The sequence below is a fragment of the Marmota flaviventris genome, assembly GCF_047511675.1.
Source record: "Marmota flaviventris isolate mMarFla1 chromosome 17 unlocalized genomic scaffold, mMarFla1.hap1 SUPER_17_unloc_1, whole genome shotgun sequence".
NCBI lineage: Eukaryota > Metazoa > Chordata > Mammalia > Rodentia > Sciuridae > Marmota > Marmota flaviventris.
Genome location: NW_027287693.1, coordinates 470,629 through 489,229, shown reverse-complemented (window position 1 = coordinate 489,229; position 18,601 = coordinate 470,629). Strand labels below are relative to the sequence as shown.

Here is an 18,601-nt window from a genome sequence, read left to right as displayed (position 1 = left end):
CTGCATGCGTGCGAGGAGTGCGCGTGCCAGGAGTGCGTGTGCCAGGAGCGCACGTGCCAGGAGTGCGCGTGCAATGTGCTCCTCTTGCAGCAGAGCGTTTTCTCATCTTCTGACAAAGCCTGCCCCTGGGCCACTTAAGGCCACAGGTGCTTTGTTGTGTCTCCCTGGAGTGGAGTTTTCTGGGGTGGAGGGTCACTGGAGAGTTCCCAGGGAAGCCACCCTGCTGGAATGTTCTTTCCTTTCCCTGCTCTCCTCTGTCCCCAGGGAGGCACTTCCGCCCCGTGGGCTACTCAGTCCAGCCCCCACTCCCTTGGTGGTGAGGTCTCCATGGGGATGAATCTGGAGCTGAGCCTGGGGGATTGGGGACACACTTCAGAAAGAGGACCCCTACCTGGTGTGCAGGTGTGAGTGTGAGTGTGCTGTGTGGGCAGGGCGTAGGGAGACAGCCTGGGGACACTGTCCCAGCTTCCTGTCAGCACTGATGAATTGCATCCCACCAGGGGTGGGCTCAGCTCCCTCTGCCTCTAGGAGGGTGGAGTGCGTGCCAAGGTGGAGGCGGCTGGTAAATAATAAGGAGCGGTGGAGAAGGGGAGGGAGGAGGGATCCTTTCTTGCCGCCTCCCACCATCTTGAACCTCCAAGGCTCCCTCCCTTCCTCCCTTCCTCTCTGCTCTGGGGGGAGCGGCTCTCAGGTGGAGTCACCCTTTCAGGACAGGAGCGCGCTGCTCACCTCCACTGCAGACGGGGCTCCCAGGACCCGCGGGCGTTTCCTTTTCTCCCAGAATTCCTCCTGGTTGGCAGGCTCCCTCCTTGTGGGAGAAGTCCCTGGGAGCAGCCATCCAACAACGATTGGAAACACTTGTAATGGAGGAGAAAGAAAGTCGTTCTAGAATTGCAGGTGTGTGTGTGTGGGGGGAGGGCCAATCTAGCCCCACAGTGAGGCTCAAAGAGGCAGGGTGGGACCCCGACACCAGGGCCTGCCTCACCCTGCCCGAGCTGGGATCCAGGGAAGGCGGCTCTGCACGCCTGCCCTGCTCAGCACCTGGAGGGGCTGTAGGGTCCCCCATTCCCCTGCTGGAAGCCACTCTGCAGATGGGGTCATGATTAGACTTCTGACTGGGCACATAGTCTCACAGAAAAGATGGGTCCTTCCTTGTGGGTACCTCCTTCTCCCTGGGAGCTGAGAAGGGCTGGGAGCCTCTCTGGGCCTCTCTCAGTCCTGGGCAGTAGTGGATCCCCCTCCAGGCCTGTAGAGGGTCACCTCTGCCCCCTCCCCACGCCCCTCCTCCTCTCCACCAGGCCCCTCCAGGGCTCCATCTCTCAGCCAGGATAAATCCATCCCACCCCTAATCCTCATCCCAGCCATCTGGTGGGCCCTTGCTAATGCCCCCTCAATGCGCTCTACACCACAGCCCCTGGTCCCTTTCAGAATCAACCCGGGCCTTCCACATCTGCTCTCACCCTCTGCTCTGTGGCGGTGCGCCTGCGTGCAGGGATCTCGGTGCACATGTTTGTGTTTTTCTCTGGATGCACCATGTCACTTCCTCTGGGTGTGGTCAGGTCCCCGCAGGGGATTGGGTGTTCCCCATGGGCAGGGCTTTATCTCCCCCTGCAGACTGGAGACCTCTGTAGAAAAGGGCTTCCTCTTCCATCAGACTGGGGGCTCCTCTAGAGCGGAACCTGGGACCCAGGCATCAGACCGGGAGCTCCCTGTGGGTAGGGGACAGGCAGCTTGTACTTTGAAGATGCCCTGTCTCTCTGGCACGCACCCAGTATCACCTCACTCACCCTGCTTGCTCTTTCACAACACCCACTTACAACATGGCAACCCCAGCCCACAGGAGTGTAAAGCAGAGACTGGAGAAGCCTGCACCGCAGCTGAGGACCACCAAAGTCCCTTCCCGCCTGCCTCTGCCCACCCACAACAGCTGTCTCTCCAAGAGGGTGGGGGATGGTGCAGGGTGTGAACGGGCAGGACTTGGTGGGATCCAGGACTTCACACCTCCAAGTCCAAGAGCCATCAGGACTGAAGGCCCTAGGGGGACACCCTGGGCCCTGGACTCCAGTGGAGGGTCTTGTCTTGCTCCACACATGGGTGATGTCGGGTTCACGGCCACACCAGCAGACACAGGCAGAGTGAGAATTCCTGCTGAGCCCCTGGACTCCCAGCCCAGTGCTCTGCCAGCACATCAGAACGCCTCTCTGAGTCCCCAGACTTCCCTGCGGGGGGCCATGGGGAACAGTGGGAAAATCATGGAACTTGGGGCCCATGTAGCCTGGTTCTGCATCCTGGCTCTGTTATGGATTTGCTTTGTGGCTTGAGGCAAGTCATATAACTTTTCTGAACCTCAGTGTTGTCGTCTGTAAAACGGGCCTAGTAATAGCCTCTACCTTAACTGGTTGTTGTGAAAATCCATGAAAGGATGGAGACGAAGTGGTCTGCAGATTGTGAGGTCTCAATAAACGTTGGTGACTTTTTAACACTCCTACTTTCTCTGTGCCTGGATCCGTGGAAAGGTTTAATAATTGCTCACTGAGCCAAAGTGACAGGGATGGGGGCCTGGATCGCCTCAGTTTGCAGTTTCTCTTGCTAAGTCCTAGGGGACAGCAGGAATTCCCCAAAGGGAAGGTCAGGTGCAGGCTGACACCCAGCTCCCTATGCTGGGCATCTCTGCTGATGCCACCAGCTGTTCAGACAAGCCCAGCCCCACCGCTTCTTAGAAAAATGTTGCAGGGTCTCTGCTTTGAGGGACTGCCTGATTGCCTGCTGTGACAGTCTGCTGGGATGAGGTTCCCAGTGGTCACTCAAACCGTGGCAGAGGCCAGTGTGTATGGTTGAGCCATCGTCCTCCATCTGCCTCAAGCATTATCTACCATCTGTACCTTAATTGGGGTCTTGCAGCCTGGCCCCTCAGCCAGCACAGGGCACATCAAATCCTTAGGACACTTCTCTAATCTCCCCCCAAGGCAAACTTCTCCAACCTCATCCCCCTTCACTTGACAGTGTCATTGGTTGCCTCAGAATGCAGTAGACAGTAGGTGGGCCAGGTCGTGTCTAAGCTGGAGACCTTGGGCAAATTCCTTGCCCTCTCTGTGCCTGTGTGTCCTTATCTATGATATAGGAGTACACATCCCTATGTCCCTAGACTCTTGGTAGAAATACAAGTGTTGAAACAGTGGGGCTTTTGAAGGAAGGCCAGTGGATCTTATCTAGTAGTGGTGATTTCTGTGTTTTCCAAATAAGGAAATGAGGGCTCAGAGTTGGTGATGTATTAGCTGGAGGTCACACAGCAAATACACTGTCAGATTCCAGAAGCCCCTAACAACCTGACTTGGGAAGTAAGAGTTTCCTCCTCTGGCCCATCTACTCTATTTGTAATCCTCTCCTTTTGGTGCCAATATCTGTCTCCCTGCCCCAGAAGTCATTTCTTAAGGGTGACCCTGTGCCTGGTACATGGTAAGTGTTCAGTTCATCAAGACAGAGGTGGGGACCTGGCCTAGGGTGGCACAGGTGGAGGTAATCATTCTGGTGGCCGCTCCCTATCCCGGCCCTGCCTTCCCTGCTCCGGCTGAGAAATCTCATTTTGCAGCAAGCTGATTCATGGACCCGGTTCCTGGTGTTCCCCGAGCAGCTCTCTGTCAATAACTCTTCTTTACAAGGTCCCTTGATTCGTTTTCAGAGTTGAAGACAAATTTTTAAAGAGGAGTTCAGTGCCAGGGCCATTCCAGAGGGGCTGTTAACTTAATGTCCCCCCTCATTCCCGCCAATCCCGCTCCTGCTGGAACTCGGCCGGGGTCAAGGCGTCGCTGTTTCTAGCAATCGCTCCTGAGTTCTTGCATGTGGACCCGGAGGCGGGGGGATGAAGAGAAAGGGACACAGATTACAGGACAAGGCAGCATGCATGTCGCTGGCCATGTTATCTAGTGTGTGCTGTGTGACTTTCGGCCAAAGGCTTTTCCTCTCTGGGCCCTCGTCTCTGGTTGCTGAAGGCACAGAAGCTGCCAAACGCTTCCCTCTGGCAGTGGCCTGGCCTCTGAAACTCATTCGGCAAGGAGGTGGCAGGTCTTCTCTCCTCCTGCCATCTCCAGCTGGGATAAACCCTGGGCAAATTCTCCTGCTGAGTACCACTGTATGCACCAGCCCTGTTCCTGCTGCCCGGGCTCATGGCCCGAGTGCTTCCTGCAGCACCCTCCTAGCGAGCACCCTTGCTCCTGCTGTCCTGTGTTCCTTCACCCAGGGACAGGGAAGTAGCTGGACCTCAAGCCTGAGCCTAATTCCCAGATTCATGCTGGGCCCACCACACCTTCTCTCTCTCCTTCTCTCTTTTTGGTACTGGGAATGAAACCCAGGGATGCTTTGCCACTGAGCTACATCCCCAGTTCTTTTTATTTTTTGATTCTGACACAAGGCCTTGTAAAGTTGCTTAGGGCCTCACAGTTGCTGGGGCTAACCTTGAACTTGCCATCCTCCCGCCTTGGCCTCCCGAGTTGCTGGGATTACAAGCGTGCACCACCGCACCTGGCCCACACCTTCTGTAGTCCTCACATGTTTGCACAAATGCTCTTGTGTTTCCTTACTGCCAGGGGCTCATGTTCCAGGCTTGGGGGCAGTAGGTGCAACCACTCCTCTGTGCCCCACCGCCCCAGGGCAAAACTCTGTGGCCATCCAGGTGATAACTTACCTGTCTTCCCTGTGAGGGCTCCTTGAAGACAGGTGCACAGGGCTTCCCAGACCCACCCCCCCCCCTCACTGAGCAGGGCCAGCACGTAACAAGAGCCTAATGTGTTGAATGAACAAATGGCTCCGAGCTGAACACCTGTAGCCTCCCCACCCCGAAACCTGGGGTATTCCTCCTCGAAGCACACCTGTCCTCATCTCTCTCCCTTATGAGAGTCTCAAGGGAACGACTTGGATCACTTATGATTTTCTAAACTAATTAGATAGTAGAGTCTGCAAAATCCCAAACCTGGGATGATACCAAGGCCATCGATGGTCTGTAATGGGCTTTAATTTAGTCAGCACACATTGGTAGAGCACTTGCCAATTGACCTGTGTCCTTCTAAGGTTCACCAGGAGCTCACATCAGGGTGGATTTGAACATCGGGGTCTGGTGCTCCTAGAACTCTAGGAGAGCCCACAGGTGAACCCCTGGGGTTCTGCCCTGCACACAGCTCTTCAGCAGCTACCCCCTTGCCGCGGAGCCCATCGGATCCTTGTTGCAAAATCATCCGTCCCTGGTCTTCTTGTCAAACCCATGCCTTGCCTGGAAGCTCAGAACTGGTTGTGGCCAGGACCCTTCCTTGAGACCCTCTCTGTGCAGTGGTCTGCCCTGGCGTCCTGTCTGCTGCTGGGTGCCATATAGGACACTTTACACATTACCACCTCATGGAATCCTCACAACACCCCCGGGCTGCTACTGGGGTAGAGCAGAGAGTCATGGAAGCCAGCATCTCCACTTGGTGGGCAAGGGCATGTTTTGGGGGGGCAGAAAGCTGCTGGTCCTTTCTGGGGGGTTGACGGCTATTCTTCCTCTCTTCAAGATGGTTGCTGTACTCACCTGTCCATGGGCATAGAAGGCTGGGCCAGTCTCCCCCTGCCTGCCTGCAGCTTCTGTGCCCTGTCCTCTGCTTGGGGTTGCTGCCTGTGTGTATGTGGGGGTGATCTCTGCGTATAAGGGTCTGTGAGTCAACCATGGTCCATTGGTGGGACAAGGGGACACCCAACATGCCTTATCCTACCATGGAAACCCTAGGAATTTCCGTATCAATGCCACGTTGAAGGGACAGGAGGTTTCCATGAGGCAGGGGAGAGCACTCGGGGGAGCACCCCAATCCTCTCCCCTCTCTTGTTCTTCCGTGGCCTCCCACCCTCAGCTGGCCCTTCCCGCCTCAGAGCCAATCCTGGCACACACCTAGAAGCCACCTCTTCGTAAGGCACACTTGCCAGTTTGTGGATCCTTTGTCATTTGATGTGGGCATCCAAGGGGCATCCGAGGGCCTAAGGGACCTGCATGCAGGGGCCAGCCAGTGTGGCCTCGTGTCATGTGGTGTGCGCATGGTGTATGCGTGCGTGTGTGCATGTGTGTCCACGCCACGAGCAAGAGACGGAACCAGGCACCATGGAACCAGCCACCATGTCTGTTTGCCGGGAGTTGCGGCTCCCACCCCCAGTCCAATGGCCTCCATTTATTTATGAAAAAAATCCAACACAGTGGTGGGTAGAACCCAAGAGAAAAGTGGCTGTGGGATGGGACAGGGGAGGCGCCAGCTCCCTCTGCCTTCGTGTGCCCCTCGGCCCCCCACAGTGCTCCCTGGGCCCTCTTCTCCCCCGGCAGGGATTTCCTCCTGGGGGGCGGGTGGTGGTGTGGCTGCCTGCCCTGCGGTGCAGAGGGAAGGGGTGGTGAGCAGAGCGGAGGCGGCTAAGGCGCAGTCGTGTTGACCTTGCAGTGGGGGAGGCAGGAGGCACCTAGGCCTCCCTGGGCCCTGCTGGCCACAGTGCTCTGGGGTATGGTTTGGCCAGAGAGGGGACTGGGGACTCCTCCCGCTTGGGGCCCCCCTGCCCACAGCCCTTGGGGGGGCAGGAGGGAGTCCTGAGGAGAACCCAGAAGGTGCTGGCTTGGCACCAGACACCACTGTAGAGTCAGCTCTAGGCCCTGGGAGGCACCTGGAAGCCAGCAGATGCCATGACTGTCCACCGACCCCCAAATGTTGTCTGCAGCAAGATCCTTGGCAAGGCAGGCAGCCGCTGCCTCCCCACCCTGCAGGACAGAAATCCCTGAATATTGGTTTAAGAAAAGTCTTTGTGCAGTCTGTGACACAAGATTCCCCAGGTCCCCCTGGCACAGGGGGAGGACAGGGGAGCAGGAGACAGGACCGGGCACAGTGTGGGCTCACCTCCCCCATGCTGGACCTCAGGGCCCCGCTCCTGGGGCAGCTGGGCTGCCTAGACCCGCAGAGGCTGGAAAGGACAGGACGGAGCCCTGCCTGCTTCCCTCCTTGCAAGCCCCTCAGGAAGGGGCCCTCCACCCCCAGGTGGCAGGAGAGGGTGACACTGGGAGGTGGGAGGGGCCAGAATAGGGAGCCATCCAAGTTCCTCCAAGCAAAGCTGCAGGGGTGGGGAGTATAAAACCAACCCGCCTGCCCTGTGGTGTGAACCGGGGTCCCCGCTGGTCCCACCCACGCAGCCGGTGTGGGGGGTCATCCTTGCCACCCGGGATGGCGCCTCTAAGCAATCTCTTTGATTCTGCGCATGTAATTGTGCAGGTCCGGGGGCGGAGTGGCCCGCTTGGCTCCCGCCACGTCGGGGCAGCCCCAACCCAGGTCCTCTTCATCCTCCTCGTCCTCTTCGCCGGCTGGCACAGAGTCATAGGCCAGCTCCTCCGAGGGCAGCGTAGTGAAGGTGGTGAACTTGACCCGCTTGCGCTTGGAGGTGGGAGAGCTGGCTGGGTCCTCGGCCTGGTCCCGGGCGGAGCCGCCCGAGGAGCCATCGCCGCGTCCGTGCACCTGGCTCTGGACGCTGGTCTGGGAGCTGCCGCTACTGTGGTGGTCCCCGTGGCAGCAGGCGGGCACGGTCTCCAGAGGGTTGCCGGCGGGCGGCGAGAGCTCCCCTTGCACCCGAAGCGGCTGCCCGTTGCCCAGGAACACCCAGTGGTGAGAGTGGTCCATGCTGGTCTGGCCCTCGGGCGGGATGCGCTTGTGTCGGTAGCGCAGCACGAAGACGATGCAGTTGATGAGGAAGACGAGGATGGCGAGGCAGAAGACGCCCAGCAGTGCGTACATGCCGATCTCCAGGTCCGTCAGACCCCGGGGCATCTGCAGGAAGCCGGTGGGCAGCGGCAAGAAGTCCTCTGTGGGTGGCACCGCGGAGGTGCCCAGTCCAGGGGCCGCCAGCGCAGGGCCCCCTGTGCCTGGAGGACCGGCTCCTTGGGCCTCGTCCTCGCCCCCGCCAGCTCCCGGCTGGCTGGGGCCTGGGTAGTCGTAAGTGGGGTCCTCTTCGTCCCTCCCGAAGTGCACTCGCAGGCCCACGGGGGTCGTGGCCAGAACGCTCTTGCGCTTGGTTTTCTGGCAGCTCTCGGCAATCGTGAGCTCGGCGCGGAGCAGCTCCCCGGCCCCCTCGGCCTCAGCTACCACCAGTGGGAAGGCCCGATCCTGAGTGACTGTGGCCACTCGCTCATCCAGGCTGCTCACCAGCAGCCCGTAGTCCCGTGGGCTGTAAAGGGAGAGTGGGGCCGTGGTGCCATCACTATAGGAGAGCCAGAGGCTCAGGAGGGCTTCCTGCGGAGGAGGAGGGGATAGGAGTGAGAAAGCCTGCCCCACTAGGTCCTGATGGCTACAAGGATAAGGATCAAGGATCTCTGGCCCCCTTCTACCTTCCCCGTGGAAACTGGCATGTGGCAGGCACAAGTCCTCCCAGGTTGGGGGGGAGGGGTGAAAGGCATCATGGCATCCAGCCTGGTGCTACCCCAGAGACTGCTTCTGTCCTCTTGAACCCAAGGCAAATTCCGCCTTCAGTTCTGCTCTTATGCTGCGGCAGTAGCCCCAAATCTGCATTCCTGATCTTGAGATCCCCCATCAGACCCTTGGCTTATGATAACACATGCTCCTAGCCTCCTCCTTGGTGAGTCTTAACTTCTGAGAATTCCTCTTCCTGCAGAGGAGCAAGCAGAGCCCAGAGAGAAGCAATGGCCCTGGCTCATGTGCAGAGCACTGGGGGTGGAGGACCCCTGCGTCTTGACTCCTGGCTCCATGCTTGAAGCCCACCTCCTCACCCCCTCTGTGCTCCCACCTGTCGCCTGTCCACAGGAAGATCTCAGGTGGCAAGTGCAGGAGAAGCTGCCCAGACCCCTGTGTAGGGCAGGGGGAGGGGACAGGGCAGACACTGAGGGGTTCTGAGGGCAGAGAGAGCTTCTGTCACCTGAAGACCTGACTAGGGGACTCATGGCGTAAAGGAAAGACAGAGCCCCTAAGCCCTCCCTCCACGCCCCAGACCCCCTTGCTGGCAGGTCAGGCAGCCAGCTACCTGCTTGGGGAAGGTGAGGGTCTGCTGTGCAGCTGTGGTGGCCAGGATGGTGTGGCTGCTTCCAGGGCTGGGCCGCAGGGAGAGCGTCAGGCTCGCCACCACCTGGGCCTGCAGCTGTGTGATGCTGACCTTTTCCTCTGTCACTGTCAGCAGCGTCTCCCCTAGCACCGCCTCCGTCAGTGGGGACACCACCTGAGGCAGAGCAGGATGGGGATGGGAGAGAGCCAGGAAGGCGGCAGCCCCCACCCAGGGTCTCCCCAGGGAGGATGCCCCTCGCTGCCAGAAGAGGAGCCCAGAGCCATGGGGTGGGCAGGGAGGCAGGGAGGCAGACTTCTGGCTCTGCCTTAGGCCTGCAAGCAGGAACCAAGGTCCAGGGGTCACAAGAGGGTGGGGGGCTCACAGGAGCCAGTCAGGAACCCGGATGAGAGGGGTGAGCTGATTTTGAGGACAATAACCCTCACACGGTGATAAACAGTAAGTGATGTTTGGCCTCAATGTCAGGGAGACAAAAAGGAGAAGTGGGGACGGTGGCAAGTGGGAGAACTCATGCTCACGGAAGGGGAAACTCATGACTCCTGCTGATCGTGGCCAGGTGGGGATGTAGGCTCAGTCTTGCCGGATTCATTTTTTTTGTAAAAACCAGAAATCTAGACTGTTTTTTTGAAAGGAGAAAACCTCTCAATTTTGGAATGTTGCACCAATCGTTTTCTAAACCAAATCTGACTGCAGGCAGATGCCAGCCCCTGGGTCCCTATTTATAATCTCTCAGATCCATGAGCTCTACCCAGACACCGAATTATCAGGGAGCAAGGTCCAAGCTGAGTTTCTGGAGCGGCTCTCCCCTGCTCCCGCAGCCCCTCTCCACCCGCACACAGTCCCCCTCCCTGTGGGAGGCTGGACAATGGTTGATGCCTCATGCAGTGAAGACCTTTGCCAAGATGAAGCTGGAAGGACTTGACCTTCAGTGGTGTAACTTCAGGCAGAATGACAGGTGGGAAGGAAGCAGGTCCTGGGGCCAGTTGGGGTTGCTCCCAGGGGCTCTGAGCTCTCCACCCACAGGTAAACCAGACCCCTTTGTGCTCACCCGGCTCAGGCCTACCTTAAAGGGGGTGGTGCCTGGCTCCAGTCCCGCTAGCGTGCTACTGTCCACCATGTGTGCCACTCGGGGGTCGCCTACCCGCATGAAGTCACTGACCAAATCCGTGACCTCCACCAACCAGTCTGGGCCCAGCATGGTGACCACCTGGTCAGTGCCCTCAGATGACGTTGTGTGGAACTGGGTGAAGACCTGCAGGGTGGCATGCTGGTACTGCAGGGTACAGCCCCGGCTCACGCTCTGCCGCCGCTCCTCTTCCTCCTCATCCTCGTCTTCGCTTTCCCGGGCTGACCTGGGGTGGGGATGCACCAAGGTCGGGGCTGGCTGGGCTGAGGGCACTTCACCCTAGCTCTGACCTGCACAAGTCTCTGCCCTCATCCTTGCCCTGATGGTCCTTCCAGCTCCCCATGGGTGGAGGCTCTGCAAACCTCCTCCTGGTTCGTGCCTCCATCTCTAAGTTTGTGCCAGGAGCCCCGACCTTTTCCTCTCTAACCCAAGCCTCTGCATAGTTGGCACTTGATCCCAATTGATGACTCCTGCCTTCTTTAGCACTAAGCATGAGCCTGGTTCTGTGCTCAGCTCCAAACTGGAGTAAAGGGGCTCCCTGTTAGAGAGCGCCAGAAGGCCTAGCTGAATCACGCACAACTTGCAGACAATGAACTTGGAAATTTAACGGAGGAGATTTCCAAGCAAGGTCTAGAAGGGGCAGCCCAGCTGCCCCTCGCTGCTTTTAGTAAAAGGTGAGAGGAGAGAGACAAATTGACAAACTGTTAAGCAAAAGGGAACTCTGGGATCTGATGAGTTGGGGAATTCTCAACCTAGCAGGTTGGAAAAGATGCTCACATCAGTAGATTCCCTGCCAGGAAGGCACGCTCCAGAGAGAAAGCTTGCGAGAGCTTTGTCAGTATCAACCAGCCCAAATATTCATTCACACAAAGGGCTTTTTCATCTGTGTTGACTGATTTAATCCTCACCACAATCCCATGAGAAGTATTATCTTGCTTATTTTACAGGTAAGAAAAATGAGGCACAGAGAGGTTATGTGAATAGCCCAAGTTTGCACAGCTAGTACTGAGTCAGGATTTAAGCCAGACTGCAGAGTTTGTTCTATCCTCACTACTTAAAGCAGCATCCCCATCACTCGGTAGATGGTCAGAAATGCAGAATCTCAGGCTCCTCCAGACCTTCCCCATCAGAAGCTGCATTTTAGCAGGATGCCCTGGTTCACTCAGGTTTCAGAGGCCCTGGTCTGCACAACCTTGCTTTTGTAAATCTCTGTGGAACTGAACTCAGTCCCATTCTCCCTTGGCCACCTGCTTCTTTCTCCACCCCACCCTAGCTGCCTGCTAATTTCCCTTGCTTCTCTTCCTTGCTGGGCCCTTCTCTGTTGTAGCTCTGAGAGAGTGGGTGGGTGGAGCATGGTGAGGACACGTGTTGATGCCCTGCAGATGGGCACTCAGGTGCATGAGCCTGCATCACTTCGAGGAGGTGGGGTGTGTGTCACGGTGCCTGTGTTCATGTGCTCGTGAGTCTGCCCTCAGTGTGCCCATGTAGGGGCAGCTGTGCCCAGGCACTTGCGTTCCTATGATGGTGCATCTGCTCCACTGGATGTACCTGGCTGCTCTCTCACCCTTTCTCCTTTCTACTCATCCTTTAAGATTTAACTCAAGCACACACCTATAATCCCATCGGCTGGGGAGGCTGAGGCAGGAGGATTGCAAGTTTGAGACTAGCCTCAACAACTTAGTGAGGCTGAGCAACTTAGTGAGACCCTGTCTCAAAATAAAGAATAAAAAGGGCTGAGGATTTGGCTCTCTGGGAAAGTGCCCCTGGGTTCAATCCCCAGTACCAAAAAAAAAAAAAAAAAAAGAAGAAAAAAAAAGATTTAAATCAAGGGTCAACTCTTCTAGGAAGCCTGCTTTGGCTTGACACCCGTGCACAGGACATCCCATGCACCATTATGTTCTGTGGCACATAGGTGTCTGCCTTCTCTGCTGGACGGAGAACTTGGCAGGGTCAGCTCTCTGGTTCCATATCTCAAACACCGGTCAGTAGTACCTACCACACAGTAGCTGTTCAATACGTTTGTTGATTGCACAGCTGACCCACAGAACCGGTTTACCCGGGGCCTTATCCACATCTGCAGCTCAGCCTCTGAGGAGGCTGTATCCACCTGTGAGTGTCCCAAGTGTCCTGTGTGTGCGGGGGGCTGTACCTGCTGTCAGGGAGGATAGGTACCCTCCAGCCCTTCACTTGGCTGAGGCGAGCATCCGAGAGCTCGATGTGCAGAGGCAGCTTGGGGACCCAGACTGTCATTTCCAGGGGGGCGCTGAGGACGTCGTAGCGGAAGGTGACCCTGGCGTTCATGGACCCTCGAGACTCCTTTCCGCTCACAAATACATAGTCACAGCTGCTGGAAACCTGGGGAGAGGAGGAGCCGGCCATGTGCCTTGCCCCGCAGGTCTTCCTGCAGGGCAGTGTGGGGGACATGTGTGTGGCAAGCAGGGGCAGGAGGCCTGCTGGAGAGAGAGGGGCCACCAGGTGGGAGAAGGCGCTGATTCCACTGGGAGATGCCACTTTCCACCCTGTTTTTCTAGAAAGCCTGCCTCTGTGCCCACTGGTCCTTGGTGGTGCCAGCCTGCAAGTGTTTCTGTAGGGGCTGGTTCTGACCTGACGGAACCACCTGGTGAGGAGACCCCAGGTTGAAGGGCCTCACAAGGTCCTTAGTAATTGATAGCTCAGGAGTCAGGTGTCTGGCAGGAGAGGGCGCCCCACTGGGCAGGAGGAAGTTGAGGTGGAGGGGATCGTGGTGAGGGGCAGGTCCACGCCTCCTCTGTGCTGCCCCAGGAGAATGGGCAGCTGGGTAATTTCAGGTGAGGGGGCTGCACTAGCCAGGTGTGGAGGCGAGGAAGCCGGGGAGGGAACATCAGATGCCCAAATGCAGACTCCTGGATGTTTGCCACCAGTAGGGGAGGCTTTGGCAAATGCATGCCCACCTGGGCAGCAACCTGCATTCCTAGAGATTCCTAGAGATGGCAACTGGCTGCCTCCTGAGCACATCTTCCTGGAGACCACTGCCCACTCACAGAGAGGTCGCTGCCAGGACTTCAGGGCAAACACAGATGGGTGTGTGTGCTCAGTGTGCCCACGCACACACCTGGCACATGCTCGAGTGCCTCCTACGTGCATGGTGCCTAGGCGCTCCTGCTGGCACATGCCCTCAATGGGGCGGAGGATCCCCAGAGTCTCTGCAGTGGGGGCGGGGAGGGTTCTGGGACTGTGGCTCATGGAAATGAGCCCCTGGACCATCCCAGGTCCCTTAATCATCTCAGAGGGTGCATGGGGGAAAGTGGGGACAGTAGCCCTGCCAGAAATGCTCATTTCCCACCTGGGCAGGCAGAGATGCCATCTGCAGCCCGGCAGATTCCACTTAGAATGCTGGCCAGGCCCATAAAGAACCTGGGAGCATCGCATGGAGTTTCATCACAAATCCCACTTAGAAGCCTTGATGATTCCCCTCAGTCTCTACAGCTATCACTCGGGTAGGGGAATCTGGGCAACAGAAAAGGTGCAGGTGAGGGCTTCAGGGACCTGAACGGTTTTCCAGCCAGCCAGCAGTGGAGAGCCCCATGGCCCCCCGGCAAGGCTTCCAAGCGGCTGCCAAGGGCCAGGGGGTGTGGCACGGAGCCTCTGCTCTGACTCCCCTGAGAGCCTTCTGCCAGGGTCGGGGCGGATGAGGGCAGCACCAGGTTCTCCACTCTCAGTGGGACCCAGAGGCAGGGCACGAGGAGAGTGGGCACGAGGTAGCCCAGGTGAGCAGAGAGGACCCCTGCCTCCCTCTCCTGCCCTCCTCCAAGCTTCCTTCCAGGGCTGGACAGCTCTGGCCCCATGCTCCTTCTCTGCCCCATCTCACCTCTGCAAATAGGGAGGTGGCAAAGTGGCCACCCAAGACAGAAGAGCATCCTGTGTTCTGGGCTGAGGAGGACTTGGGGCAGAGCAGGTCCCTGCTGGAGAGCTGTGGCTGGGAGGGGCCTGCAGGAGTCAGGGGGTGCGGCAGAGTGGGGACCTCTGTGTACAACCTTCTGAGGACTTCTTCCCTGAGCTCCATCTGCCTGGGGGTTCAGGGTCAGTCTGTGAGGAGCCCACCTCCCCGCTCTCCCTTGCCTTGCCCAATGTCTGTCACACCCCAGGGCTCAGTAATGACTTCCTGGGTTGAGTTTGAGTTCTCTTTGGGATGGCCAAGCCGTCAGCTCCCTCTTCCTCCAGGAAGCCCTACAGGACTGGCTGCAGCGGTACTCGGAAGTTCTCTAGGGAGAAGAGACTTAGGGATGGACCGTTTCAGACAGGCATGCGGCCACTCAGGATGCATGAGCCTGGTGCTGTGGGAGGGAAGGGGAGGTTCTGAGTGCAGTTTTTAAGGATGAGTGAGATAAGCCACCTCGACTCTGGTTTGGGGGTCCACTCCCCCAGAGGGTCCAACACCATCTTCATCTAGAGGACCCGCCTCCAGGAAGCTCACCTTGATGATGTCCTCATTGTCAGACTCGCAGTCCACGAGGGTGGAGACATCTAGCACAAGGCCTGTCACTTCGATGGCAATGACTTTCACAGGGATGGCCACGGTCCTGCCCGTCAAGATGGCTGTGTTGATGATCTCTGTATCCTGAGGGAGGAGCAGAGGAGGGAGTTCTGTTTGTGGTCCCTTTCTCTATAGGGATATGTCTACCAAGACCCTGGACCTGGCTGCTGCCACTCTTCAGAGGCATAACCTTCCCATGGGGACACAGGCACCCGTGTGCAGGGATAAGCTACCACTCAGACTCACGCTCCTTCTTGGAGGGTCTGTCACGTGGACAGCTGTGGAGCCTCACCTAGGCCTCACTCTGCTCCCCAGCCTTAGTCTGTGTGGGCCTCACCATCAGGATGCTCAGAGTAACAGCTAACGCATTCACCTGGCTCCTCAAGGTGCACTGGGTTGGTCCCACATGGCCATTCTACCCCGTGCTCCTTCTAAAGTCATGGCTTCCTTTGGAGAAACTACTCACATCTCCACTGCTATATCTTTGTCCACCTGTCCAAGGCACCCTCCTCATCTTCCGTGACAGTGAGAGCCCTTCCCCTTACCTGACCTCCTCCCACCTGACCTTCCTCCCACTCCCCTGCATGGCTACCTCCTCTAGGAAACCTCCCCTGAGCAGCCTCTACATGGTGACTGCCCACCCTCCAGGAGTGCCCACCGGGAGGGTGGAGGCAGTCTCCTGCGTAGTCCCCTCTGTGGGCGCCCACAAGCACACACGCACTCAGCCATGCTCACTGCCCCCCCACACATAGAGACATAGGCAGCCACTGGCCTGGTCGCCTGGCCACTCACCATTGCTAGGGGCAGAATGGCTTGCACATCCCGCTGGATGACTGTCAGCTCGGTGACTGCCCGCTCCAGGTCAGGTAGGGCACCATGGCCACGGTAGTCGATGTGCCACATGATTCTCCGCTTGACCGAATGGCTGGTGAAGTTCTCCATCTCAAAGTCTAGCTGTAGAATCTCCAGGGGGCCCTGGCCCTCCCTGACAGGGAGGGAAAGAAGGGGGACAGAGGATGAAGACCAGGAGAAGCCGGGGAGCTCTGAAACCCTCAGAGGGGACCCCATCCCTCCTCAGCAGCAGCCTTCTATGGCCCTGGGCCTCTTCAGCCCTCTTGAGATAACCTGTCCCCAAAGTCCCATGTTGGGGTCCAGACCTCAGATTTCCCATCAACGGGGTCCCAACCCTTCACAAGCCCAGCCTTGCCATTGAGGACCCCCCACCCCTCTAGGTGCCTGCTCTGCAAAGAGGTAGGGCTCACCAGGGGGGCAGGGGAGTGCCCTGGGCCCAGGCCACATCCACAGTGGCCGTTGAGTGCTTTGCTCCCGTCAGCAGCTCTGAGGTCACATGCCACTGGACACTTCGTGACTTGGTGCCTAGAAGGGTCACACCCTTTTTGGCCTTCACCCTGGAACAAAGAGCGAAACAGAGGAGAGAGAGAGGGTTAGGCTGGGACCCAAAGTCTGGGTGCCTGGCCACCACCTCTGGGCTGGAGTTGGGGTGGGGGAACAGGGGAGCTAAGAGACCCTGAGTCCTAGACTTAAGGGTCTTGGTATCTGACACCACATAGGTACGTATTGCTCATGTGGGGCAGTGTGTCCGTGGGCTCTATTTTATGTCAGAATCGTCCACCATGACTCAAACCATGCATTCCAACTGGGAAACATCGTATGTTTTGTGGGGGATGTGATATGATCTAAGCATTTTTGAATTCATGAGCTGTGTTCTTCTGAAAGTATAGAAAAAGTGGGAGTCTCAAAAAATTCTTCTCTCAACCCCAGGACTGAGACCAATGTCCCAACAGGCACATACACCTGTTGGTCTTATGGCTATCATCCAAGGGGGTGCTTTCTGACCTCTGTCTCCTCTCTAGCCTTTGTTTCCTCCTCTGTAAAATGGGGGAGTTGGATAGCTGATCCTCCAGAGCCCTTGCAGCCACATCCCATCATTCTGAGCCTCTACATGTGTGAAAACTGGCTATGCCTTTTACTGTGATGGTGACTCCATTGAGATAAAGGAGACGCAGAGGTTTTGGTTGCCATCAGAAGGACTAAGAACATGGGGGTGGTGGCTCACCTAAGTTCGCAGTCTTTTGCCATAGATGGGAGAGCTGAGATTAGGATGCTGGACAGAGATCCAGCTAGGACCTGGACAAGGTGTCGGGGATCTACTGGACCTTGGAAGGGAAGCCAGACCCCTGACGACAGCTCTGTTACCTGAGTGTGAAATGCTCCACGCTGGGGCTGGAGGGCGAGGAGGAGTTGGGGGCCAGGTAGAGGAGAATGCTCAGTACCTCCCCTGGCTTGAGCGGCCGGTCGGGCAGGCGGATCATCAGGTTGCTGTCCAGCCTGTGCTCCTGCAGCGCCCTCCGAGGTGGCGGGCGGAAGAGGCTGATGCTCCCGATGCGTAGCAAGGGGTGCTGCGTGGGGCTTTCAGCGCGCGCCCCCATCCCCTGCCCAGGTGCCCGCCGTGAGCCCCCGCAGCCGCCCGCCGCATCGGGGGCGTGGAGGGTGTAGTAGAGCTCAGCCTGCTGGCTCTCGCCCGCGGCCTCGGGCTCCAACCCATCCGGGGACTTGCGGCGGGCGCTGGGGGGCACCGCGGGGGCCGGGGGTCCAAACCAGGCCAGGGGCAGCTCGGCCCGCACAAGGCAGGTGGCCAGGCCTCCACTGAGACGGCAGGAGCTCTTGACCTCCCGGGCATCCCTGAAAGCGTGCAGGCGGACACAGGGCAAGCGCTCGGTGACCCCAAAATCATCCCAGTCTCTGCCGGCCACGTAGAAGAGCACCTGCGCCACAGGCTGCGAGGCCGGCACCCGGGCGCGGACGATGAAGGCCCGCACCTTCCAGTTGACCGTCAGGCGCTCGGGGATGTCCAAGGTGCTGGAGGGCTGCAGCAGCTCCCGCGCTACCACCTGGCTGGTGCTGAAGGGCCCCAGGGAGACGTTGAGCACCGGCAGCTCCTTGGTCTGGAACACCACGAAGGGCTCGGAGCGCTGCAGGGAGCCGTTGGCCACCGCTGGCCACGGGGGCCGCGCCTCCCGCAGGAAGAAGGCCAGACGCGTGTGCGACAGGCGGTAGCTGACCGGCAGCACGGGGCTGGCCGGAGGCCCCGGTGGGCTGGGACTGGCAGGGTGGGAGCGGCTGGAGGCTGGGGACAGAGAGCAAAGAGACCCAGAGTGGTCAGGAGAGGCACGCTGGACCCCAGCCCCTGGCTGCCTACCTCTCACCCCCACAGACAGCCTGGTCCACTGTCTTTGGTGGTCCAGGGCCCTGCTACCAGGCACCCAGCCTGGCGCCACCTTTGTTCTTTGTTAATAACCCTCTTGCCCATGTTTTATTTCTTCCTCTTCGTCCTCAGGGTAAAGCCAATTCCATCATAAAGCCTTGTGAAGCTTTGGTGAAGTTGCCTCCCCTGGTGCTTTGGAAACCTCAAGACCTGCCAAATGAGCCTCAAAATTGTTTCTGCCTCAATGTGCCTGGTGAGGACCTTCTGAAGTCCCGAGCCTACAGGGCTGAGCCCAGCTCTGGAGCCCAGGAAGTGTAACTCTTCCCTGCACGCTGGGCTCTGTGCCCAGTGCTCCGTGCTCGGCCAGTGTTAGCTTGTTTGATCCTCAGTGCAGTCCTTGGAGGTGGGCATTGTTATGATTTCTATCCACTCAATCACTTTCCTGACAATAACTTTTTTTTGAGTACCTACACTTGCATCGTATAGATAAAGGAACAAAGATGACAGGGACTTTAATAACTTACCCAACTTGCCTGGGCAAAAGAGCCAGGAGCAGGATTTGAACCTGAGGCTACTTGGCTCTCAAGCCCCAGTCCTTAACTGCACCAGCAGTCTCAGATGATGTAGGGGTCCCCAGGGACCCCCTAGTTCCCCTTGTTCCCTCTTATCACACACTATATAA

General features: G+C 58.0%; 2 protein-coding genes and 1 long non-coding RNA gene across 3 annotated transcripts in view; 1 reads left to right on the top strand and 2 right to left on the bottom strand.

The window, feature by feature from the left end:
* The window catches only part of LOC114082774 (E3 ubiquitin-protein ligase rififylin), a 786,130-nt gene that overhangs the window by 378,135 nt on the left and 389,394 nt on the right, over positions 1–18,601 (top strand). The window lies entirely within an intron of this gene.
* Positions 279–1,533, bottom strand: LOC139703712 (uncharacterized). Its single transcript, XR_011705813.1, has 3 exons — positions 1,461–1,533; positions 730–857; positions 279–351 (listed from the first exon to the last, which is right to left on the bottom strand). It is a non-coding gene; the product is annotated as an uncharacterized lncRNA (long non-coding RNA).
* The window catches only part of LOC139703716 (transmembrane protein 132E), a 49,004-nt gene continuing 37,626 nt past the window's right edge, over positions 7,224–18,601 (bottom strand). The window contains exons 2-9 of the mRNA XM_071607163.1: positions 16,911–17,841; positions 15,956–16,102; positions 15,486–15,678; positions 14,634–14,777; positions 12,330–12,535; positions 10,118–10,406; positions 9,019–9,210; positions 7,224–8,273 (exon numbers count right to left, since the gene is read on the bottom strand). Coding sequence (XP_071463264.1) covers positions 7,224–8,273; positions 9,019–9,210; positions 10,118–10,406; positions 12,330–12,535; positions 14,634–14,777; positions 15,486–15,678; positions 15,956–16,102; positions 16,911–17,841 — 3,152 coding nt within the window. The remainder of the gene's footprint in view (positions 8,274–9,018; positions 9,211–10,117; positions 10,407–12,329; positions 12,536–14,633; positions 14,778–15,485; positions 15,679–15,955; positions 16,103–16,910; positions 17,842–18,601) is intronic.